This window comes from Ipomoea nil, unplaced genomic scaffold (assembly GCF_001879475.1).
Source record: "Ipomoea nil cultivar Tokyo-kokei standard unplaced genomic scaffold, Asagao_1.1 scaffold0268, whole genome shotgun sequence".
NCBI classification, from domain to species: Eukaryota; Viridiplantae; Streptophyta; class Magnoliopsida; order Solanales; family Convolvulaceae; genus Ipomoea; species Ipomoea nil.
In genome coordinates, this window is record NW_017616696.1 from 6845520 (window position 1) to 6855569 (window position 10050).

The following is a 10050-nucleotide window of genomic DNA, read 5'->3' on the forward strand; positions in this document are numbered from 1 at the left end:
CCATTTTGAGTGATTCATTTTGTATGTAATCAACTAGCAACTAATTTGCCAAATACTTTTTTACCATAAGCTAATGTTATCAACTAGTTAAACTCACTAACTCAACCAGTTAACAACTATCAAGTATCAACCATTTACCAAACACCCCTGTTACGTGTTTATAATTAACTTATTACGTGTCACTTTATTTACAGATACATAAATTGTTAAATGCAGGTATATAATATATCATATACATAAATTTTTAATCAGGATTCACAATTTAGTACAGGGACCTCATAGGTACTTTGATCTATAACAATCGGATATAAAAAAGCATTTTGCACATAACCCCCTAAAATTCGTAGACATGGCAATTAACACCTCGAGGTTCTTAAAATACGCAGATGCACCCTTGTTTGTTTTCTCTTTCGCTAAAACCCTACGTAAACGGTAAACCCCTTGTCGGAATTTTCAGCGAATCCCCATGGCAATGGAAAATCAGCGAGAGCTCCCGGACGCAGTATGCTTCAACGAGAAGTCAGACATATGCAAACAGCTTTTCGACCGCTACGGAAAGTCCTCGGCGGCGCAGCATAGACACCTATGCGCCACGGCCGCCGCCACCCGCTCCATCATCCAATCCGAGTCTCTTCCCTTAACTCCTTTTTCCTACTTTGCCGCCACTGTCTCCACTCTCTCTGACTCGTCCAGCTTAGATTCCGATGCCTTGGCTGCACTGTCGTCGTTCCTGTCCATTGTTCTTCCTTTGGTCCCCGAAAAGGCGATTGCCCCACCCAAAGCCACCGAGGCCGTCGGAATGCTGGCAGCGGTGCTGGAACGGCAGCCACTGGACGACGGGAGTTCCAGCGCTAGGGCATTGGTCAAGTGCCTTGGGATCCTGTTGGGGTTCTGTAATTTGGAGGAATGGGATTCAGTTAAATTAGGATTGGAGACGCTCTTGAAGTTCTCCATTGATAGGCGTCCAAAGGTCTTTCTCTTTCTAATTAGACTCGCAACAACTCCTGAAATATTATACGTTATTTTCTTGTGTATTAACGAATATGTATGATGTATGATATCTTGGTGGATAATTTAACTAAATTTAACTTTTGGGAAACGGAAATTAATTGGTTTGCTGTTCTCGTATGGTCAGTAGGTTTCGCCAAGCTGTAGAAATAAATTTGAGCCATTAATATAGAGAAATGTATGCCATCAACAGTTATTTGATTATTTCAGCTAATGCTTGTTGCTTAGCGGTATTCTTTCTTGCGGTGCTGTTTTCTCTTACTTGGTACATTGGTGGGGAGTGGGATTTGCCTTTGCCTTAGTGTTACAAGAGTCAAATTCCACCCACCAAGCAGCTGCCTTGCTGATTATTGTTTATTGTCTATTGTATAGTCTGTTGAAATTTGATCAACTATGTTGATGGTATTGCCTGGTCATTTATAGGTTGTTGGTTAAGGATATTAGTTGCTGTATTTATTCAAAGGGGCTCCGGTTTCATTGTTTCTGAGTTTGATGCTAAACTTATTCACAATATGATTTGTGACATTCTGTTGTGGGCCTAATTTTGTTTCAGGTGAGGAAATGCGCTCATGAGTGTGCTTTAACAGTTATCAAGTCACTTCAGTCTTCTTCTGTGATTAAAAGGGCTAGTAAATTTGTGTACTCATTTGTTGAAGGTCACATGTCATTGGCAATAAAAATGAGTGCTCCAGATGCAGTTGATGGATTTAAAGATGATTGCCTCTCAAAATCTGGACCTCAAGAAGTGCTTCACACATTAAACTTGATGAAAACTATTGCTCCATACCTTTCTGTCAAAGTGCGCCAAAAAGTATTGACACAATTGTTGAAGCTAATAAGCTCCCGTAACTCAGATTTGACGAGACATGTTTTTGATAATGTTGGAGTGATATTAGACACTCCAAAAGTTGAAATGGTAGCTCCAGATTCAGAAAATATTTTAAAGTTACTTGTTTCATACATGTCTTGCTTGGAGAACCCTACTGAGAATATACTGGTTGCTGCAACCTTGACAAAACAAATTATCAAGAAGCTTTATGCCAGTGAAATAAGTGGATGTTCTAGCCATCTAGATTTGGTTATTGGCTCCATTACCGGTATTACTTCTCATCTGTTGGTAATGCTGTCTAATTTTGTTTTATAGCTCATTAGAGTTACTGGAGCAACATACTAGTCTGATGGCTGGTTTTCTAGCTTATTTAACGTTATCTGACTTATTTTGTTTCTACTTGGATTTTGAGCAAGTATATAGCATAACTTATTCTCACATTATTCAGTGTTTTTTAAGATTTTGTTTTGTACTTTTGTTGTTGTTTTTTTTTTGGATTTGTTTTTACTGTGCACATGTCATGCAACTACTAATTTGCCCATGTTCTTTAGGTCTTCTCACGTCTGAAGCTACTGCTCTGCCAGCTTTACATATCTTGAAAGAGTTGATCGAACTGCATGCTGATAACGATAAATTATCACCCATCAAAAAACAGATGGTAGATGACAATGATGCTGACAATGCTACCAACAATCCTGAATTTGCAGCTGTGAAATCTATTTGTTCTGTCTTTAACAATTTGCTTAGGAGCTCAGATGGAATCCCCAATGAACATATTTTACGAATTGTATCTGTTTTGTTTCTTAAACTTGGTAATTTGAAGTCTACTATTTTTTGTGAAGTTTATATATTGATTGATTATGCACTCAACATATGGCTGAAAGTTGACTATTAAGGACAACCATTATTGATAACTAGTCAGTAAAACACAAAGTAATTATGAAAATAAAAGAGGACTTTGGTTAAATTTGTTAAGCTATGTTAATCAAGATACTCAATTACTGTGTTAGGAAGACCAGCACTCTCTATGTGATAAAGGAGGGTGCATCATGACTCAAAATAAATAGGGAGTGTTGCTTTAAAAATAAAAGCAAGTAGGGGCAAGTTTCTTTGCAATAAAAATTTCTTGATACTCTCTGTTTTTCATGCATGATTTCAGGTGAGATATCATACTTCTCTATGAAAGATATACTACTAAAACTTGCTGATTGGATGAATGTTTCTCGTGGTGTTAATGGTGCTTCTAACACAAAATACGTAAGCTCTCAAGTCTCAAGTACACCTGTATTTATTTCTTTTGCAGAATTGCAGGGAAGACATTTCATTTATTTACTGCTCATTTATTGAAAGCTTTTGCAACTTCTTTTTATTTATTCCTTTTCTTCTTACACATTTTGTTTGGTACTTTTCTTTTTTCCTATTCTGGAATTAACAATTAACTGCTATGTGTGTGTGTGCCTATCTAAATCACGGTAATGCAGGTAATTGAAGTTAGTCTGAAGTTTATGTCTTTTCTTTTGTATTGTTTTTCTGTTTTTTGATCTTACAAAATAAGATCCTTTATCTTTGTTATAACTTCTCTGTTCCTTTCTTAAATGATTCTCTTGTATAGTTTTTTTCTGGCTGGTTGTGTATATGTTTATTACGCTATTTGACTATACTATATGATATGATCTAGCTGTTGAGTGGAATTAGAATTGCCAAGACTAACCTACATATTTTAATTATTTTGTTACACATCAACTTATATTATTTTAAATCCGAATTATGTTTTAGATTGTTACATAGAGTATTCCTAGGCCAAGGATGCTATTGAGAAAGCTTTGGGCCATACTAAAATATTTTTTACTGTGTCTAAATGTCAAATACAAGTATGTTATTGAGAGAGCTATCATCTGTCACATTTTATCCTCTGGGTTCTTGATTGACATCTGCTTCTTTTTCTTTGGTATGTCCAGCTTCAAGAGTGTATTGGATCTGCCACTATTGCAATGGGTCCAGATAAATTACTTGCACTGCTACCAATCTCTGTCAGCGTCAGTGATTATTCTTGCTCCAACACTTGGCTCATACCTATTCTAAGTAAATATGTTATTCAATCAACTCTAGAATTCTTTATGGAGCACATTGTGCCACTTGCAGAATCTTTTCAACAGGCATCCTTCAAAGGTATATGAGTTGCTTAAATTATAATTTCATTTTTAAGGATATCATATAGGATTATAGGGCTTAATTATTCCATCCAGATTAGTTGAAATGCAATTATTTCTTTAGAGCTTCATTATAATAGTGTAATTGTCTCATGTTTTGTTCATAATTTATATATTTCTTCTAAGACAATTGACTATAAGGAGGTGCCGTTCTCTAGCTTTCTTTATTTTTCACCAATTTTTTTTTTAATTATTTTTTTTATTTTTTTATTTTCATTCTAATTATCTGATTTATGAACACAATTGTTGCACTCTTTAGATCTTCTATCTATTTCTTGAATTTGATCTCTGCTATTTGCCAGTTAAAAAGTCAGTAATTGGGCAAGAACTGCAGGCTTATGCCCATGACTGCTGGGGCTTGTTGCCTGCCTTTTGTCGTGGCCCCACTGATATTCACCAGAATTTCAGTGCTTTGTCTAAACTTCTGGTTCCATTTCTCAAGAAGGATTCCTTTATTCTTGAAAAAATTGCTGCATCTTTGAAGGTTAGTCAAAAATTGTGTGTATTGGTTGGTTTTCCTTACACCCCATGTTTCTTCTTTATCTACTTGAAGTTTCTATGCCCTTTCATGCAGGAACTGGTGAATCAAAACAAGAATTTAGATGCACACTGTTATATCCCTGGAGCAATTAGAGTACTTCTCGAGAATGAGGAAAACAAAGATTTTGCAACGGACTTCAAAAAGAAGTGTTCTTATTCAAAAAAGGCTGCAGAAAAAAATATTAGGGCTATGTGTTGTTGCTCTAAGGAACTGCTTCAGGCTTTAACAGATGTCTTAATAGAGTCATATCCTGAGACACATGAATATCTGAAGGTCTTCATTTATATATCTTTCCCCATGTGCAACACATCTTATATTTTCTGCATTTATGTTACTTTCTTCATAAACCATAGAACTTCCACTGTGGCTTTGATTTCCAAATATATTGAAGTGCCAAATAAATAACATTCTGCTGGCAGTTGGGGCTGCTTATTCCTTAATAGACAGGCTTATATTTTCAGATGTATAACCTATTTACTTAAAATTACATGTAACTTGGTCTATTATGAAGTTATATGCTATTTTGCCTCATTGGCTACTTGAAATTGCCTTAGGTGACAGTTCTGTATGCTTATATGGTTGTAGCAGGGTGGAGCCAATGCCTTGATTACATGCTTGGTTATTTTGAAACTAGTTACATAGGATGACTTGACGTCTTGACTTGTATGCTTCCACGAAGATTTTGAACTTATGTACTCTTCCAAGGAAAAAAAAGATCTGACATCTTTAGGTCTATAGATGATTCTAGTTCACATAATTTTTTATCCTTTTCTATAAAAGTATTTTGTTCCTTCTGCAACTGTATTGAATTGTTCCTTCCTTTCTTCTAACAATCAAAAAATCTCAGGAGGCAATTGAATGCTTGGCATCTATCACTGATTCAGAAAGTATTAAAAATATACTTATTTCTTCACTGGAGAGGTTTGGGCTTGCAACTGGCACCGAAGCATGTGAAATGCTTGAAGATAGTTCCGATTCTAAACCTGACCAGGGAGAAGGTGGTGCTACCGCTATTCAAGAAGATGCAAATAGGTAACTATCATCAACCTCTTTTAACTAGTGAAGTGGACCTTTTATTGGTTTTCTTATTTTTCTTTTATTATTCATGAAGACTGTTCTTTTCTAGTGTTTTTATATTTAATTTTGATGTTGGTTTTTACTTTAAAGTTTGAAATGACTTTCATATTTGATCTCATTCATCACATCACAAAGGTGCACAATACATTAAAAATATTTTTTTTTCCTAAAAAAAACTCTGCGTTATAATTGTTGTGAGGCAAGCAAGAAGTGCAATGTAACAAGGCTAAAGAAAATAGAATTTCATTGCACTATTAAGATACGGGTTCTTTTACAACATACCCCAAAGACTTTTACCACATACTCAGCTATGAAGATGGAAGCTAAGGTCCACCATTCCCTAGTCCCGTCTACATCCTATTGCTATTCTAGCCAGGGTGTAACAAAAGCCTGTTCAGTTATACATTGCAGTTTACCTTGTGTGTTAGGAAGTTAATCTGTCAGTTGATCTTTTTAAAATGCTTTAATCATAAGTTCTTGCTGATTTATTTATTCTTGTATTCCTTTTTAAAGTCTCAAGTTAGGGAATTTTTTTTGTGTAGGTGCCTGATACTGGAGCTGACATCATGTCTTATTGAAGGAGCTAATGATGATCTAATTCTTATTATTTTTAGCATTGCTAAGCGCACTTTTGAGGTATATTTTTTTTGCCATGCTAGATGTTATCTATTATATTTCGCTAGCCCTGGTCAGTATTGATTCCTGAACCTCATACCTTTAGGTGAATGATGAGATTGTCCAGGCTGAAGCATATAACATCCTCAGTAGAATGCTCGAGGTATGTTTTGTAACTGGAACCCCTTTTCTTTTTGGTATGTCTAATTGACTATCCTAGTATACTCATTTTTCTAATGAAATGTCAGAAACATCCTTGGTTCCGTTCTTTGCATTTTGTTCAATCGATGGAATTATTGATTGGTGTTAAGTCTCCAACTAACATCAAATCGCTTACCAGTCGATTTTCCTGCTTTAAAACCTTGCTGATTCATGCACTTGGGGTATACACCAAACTTAACTATTTCTTTGGGTAACATTCTCATATTGTAGCATGTAAATTCTGATAACCTTATTTATTCTCTATTGCTTCTTTCAGGAAAACATGGATGAGGAGAACCCACAAGTTTTTTTAATTCTCAATGAGATTATACTTGCCTTGAAAGAAGTAAGAACTTTTAAATGTAGTTTACGGACCCAGTGTTAAATTTTAGCTTACCTAGATGTGGTATGAGAGTATATCACTTTATATATTCTGGTTCTTCATTTAGAATTATGATGTTTCTTCAAATTGTGGTTGTTTGTTAGAAAATGTTTTCATCATTTAAAAGTAAACAGAGTATGGACCAAATAATCAGTTTAGTGAAACAAAGAAAAATGGTTTCAACATAATATTTAAAGCTTACTGGGTTACATAAAACAAGCTTGCTGTGTTGGAGGACTTCTTCTTCTTCTTTATATATATATATATATATATATATATATATATATATATATATATATATATATATATATATATATATATATATATATATATATATATATATCAATCAATTGTAATTGTTGATAAGCTGAGTAATATGGGTGTATCATGTGTATGCAGTCAAATGAGGAAGGTAGAAAAACAGCCTATGAGGTTCTTATTGGGATATGTTCCTACCTGCGGAACTCGTCGTCACCCATGTCGCGTGAATCTTATAAAAACTTCATCACTATGGTAATTCTTCAATGTGATGTTTTGGACTTGAGATTTGTGGAATTTTCTTGCAATTTCTATGGATTTAATTTGCATTAATGCTTATTAATGATGGGTCAAAATTTGTAACAAAGTAATGGAATTTTCTTGCAATTTCTAGCCTGACTTAAAATGCACTTGGCATTAGTATTCTGCTAGGTTTCCAGTTTTGTTTTGGGCATAGATTAGTAAGTTTTGTATGGCATGTAGCATTTTAGTGTATAGATGATATATATATATATATATATATATATATATATATATATATATATATATATATATATATATATATATATATATATATATCTTTTCATTTGTTGATTAACAGTATGACCTTGATACGCAGGTTATGGGTTACCTTTCCGGTCCCACCCCTCATATAAAAAGTGGTGCAGTTTCTGCACTTTCTGTCCTGATTTACAATGACACAGATATCTGCCAGTTAGTACCTGATCTAGTTCCTTCAGTTCTTACACTGCTGCAAAGTAAAGGTGTTGAAATTATAAAAGTGAGTGAATCTTGCTCTTCCACCATGTACTATCTCCCCTCCTTTTTTGTTTGTTTGTATGTCTGAATAGAGGATTTTGGGCAGGCTGTTTTGGGATTTGTGAAGGTATTAGTATCAAGCCTTCAATCAAAGGACCTGGAAATTTTCCTTCCAGACATTGTTAATGGAGTTCTACCTTGGTCGTCTACTTCCCGTCATCATTTCAGATCAAAGGTTTGTGTTGTCTATGTTTATGCATACCAATAATTGGGGTAAAACGGTGGAAGAGAATAGAGATAGTGACATAGCAGGAAATTTGACTTGTGGGGTTCTTTCTGCTTTCTGTTCATTGTAGTCTGTCCTTGAAACCATTTTATTATTCAAAATTCAGCAACAAGGTTTGTTAGTTTCTTCAGTACCTTTGTTACTCTGTTGATATGCTTGCTTTGTCTCAAATATAGGTCAGTGTTGTCATGGAGATCCTTACAAGAAAATGTGGTACGGCCACTATCAAGTCAATTGCAACTGAAAAATATGGGAACTTTCTCAGGACCATATCTGGGGTATTCTTCTGTTCTCTTCATCTCAACACTAAATAGTTTTTGATTTTTGGTAGTCTTAAAGTGATGCCTGGGATTGATATCACAATCTGTTGCTTTATGAATGCTATAACATGCTGCTGCTGTATGATGGGATGGTTGTTTTTACTCTCATTATCTTTTTCCCTTTCGTGTGATCAAAACTCAAAAGAGCAATCAATTTTGTATTATCTGGTGCCTTTTTGGTGCAGAACCGTCACGGAAAAACGAGTTTTAAAGAAGCTGCAACCTCAACTTCTTCCAAGTCATCTTTCAAGGGGTCTGCATACCATCCTCTTGCAAAACTAGTTAACCCTTTCACATCAATCAGATACTTTGCTTAAATCAAAGATTTGAATTAACTTGGATATTCCATTGCTTTCAGGCAACAAAAGAGGGGCCGTGGAGAGTCGAGTGATGTGCAAAAGGATGAAAGTAGCTTGGGTCCTGGGAAGCGGAAGTGGGAAAGGAGACAAAAAAGTTTCACTGGTAACCTTCCTGAGGAAGCATCTTCATTGGGAACTAGAAAACGGAAGAGAGATTTCAATAAAAAGGCAGATCTGTCTACCAGGAAAAGTGAGTCTTCTGGTAGCAGCACACCTAGAAAACTAGTGAAAAGAGCTGGAGAATTTGGCCCTGCCAAACAGAAAGGGGGTTGGTCATCACCACACAGAAACAGCAAGAAGAGGAATTTCAGCCAAGATGCCCGTGGTGGGAATAGAACTCCGAGAAATAAAGCCGATAGTCAACACCCTGATGCTGTCTCCAACTTCTCAAAGCACAAGAAGGTCCAAAAGAAACGACAAAAAAGACAGTAGATGAGGACAGGAAGACCAAACTTGTCTCTGTGAATGCTCTGTAGATAAGGGCAGGAAGACCAAACTTGTCTCTGTGAATGCTTTAAATGAATGGAAAATTTGACCAACACTCTCTACATATTACTTTCAGAAGTGAAAGATCCTCAAAGGAACCAAGAGCCAACGAACACCAACAACACGCAATATGTTGCATGGTTTTCCTTGTGAATTGCAGAGAATATGTTGCACAACACGCATTGAATGTTAAAGACAAGGAATGGTTTTCAGTTGAGGATTCTCTGGCAGCATGTTGCAAACTGAGCTTTTGGCAATAGAGTTTTCTCTTGAATGCAACAACAGATCCTCAGTTATCTATTGCAGACGGATAATCAAATTCTTTTTAGTTATCTAGGTTTTATAATGTTATCTATACTTGTTCATTTTTTTATAAGTTTATTATTCCTACAAAATATCCTTGCATATGTGGTTCAAGTCTTTGGGGTGTGTTGTAAAAGAACCAACCTCTTAGCAGTTTAATGAAATTCTATTTTTCTCAGTTATTTCTTGACACGCACATAATTGTGCCAAATATTTTTTAGGGAAAATGACACTTTTTATTTTAAATAGTCTAAATTCAACAACAAATGTATTTTATTTTTTTCAGTTCGGAACATGAATCGTCTGTTCCGGTTCACGATTTTAATAAACTCTAAATATCGAGTTTCGATTCTAAATTGTAATTGGAATATTTCGGTTTGGTTGCTATAGTGTTTGTTTGGTTTGAATCAAATTAT

The 10050-nt window shown here is 35.2% G+C and overlaps 1 protein-coding gene across 2 annotated transcripts; it reads left to right on the forward strand.

Annotated features, from left to right (window-relative positions):
• The first annotated feature begins 371 nt into the window (after positions 1-371).
• Positions 372-9812, forward strand: LOC109151140 (RRP12-like protein). 2 transcript variants are annotated; one of them, XM_019299061.1, is made up of 18 exons: positions 372-970; positions 1562-2105; positions 2389-2649; positions 2997-3094; positions 3796-4006; positions 4350-4531; positions 4622-4861; positions 5436-5620; positions 6208-6301; positions 6387-6443; positions 6529-6663; positions 6759-6827; positions 7263-7376; positions 7741-7902; positions 7987-8115; positions 8343-8444; positions 8672-8739; positions 8845-9812. In XM_019299061.1, the coding sequence occupies exons 1-18, from the start codon at positions 467-469 to the stop codon at positions 9275-9277; spliced, it is 3588 nt and encodes a 1195-aa protein (XP_019154606.1). In that variant the 5' UTR covers positions 372-466; the 3' UTR covers positions 9278-9812. The 2 variants fall into 2 exon arrangements, with proteins under 2 accessions (XP_019154606.1, XP_019154612.1); XM_019299067.1 differs by having other exon boundaries at positions 883-970; positions 1665-2105.
• The last annotated feature ends 238 nt before the right edge of the window (positions 9813-10050 follow it).

Excerpts from the sequence above, each read along its gene's own strand:
- LOC109151140 (XM_019299061.1), top strand. The coding sequence starts at position 467 with ATGGCAATGGAAAATCAGCGAGAGCTCCCGGACGCAGTATGCTTCAAC. Across the intron at positions 6,302-6,386 it reads TTGCTAAGCGCACTTTTGAG|GTGAATGATGAGATTGTCCA; the intron begins GTATATTTTTTT and ends TCATACCTTTAG. Across the intron at positions 7,903-7,986 it reads AAGGTGTTGAAATTATAAAA|GCTGTTTTGGGATTTGTGAA; the intron begins GTGAGTGAATCT and ends GATTTTGGGCAG.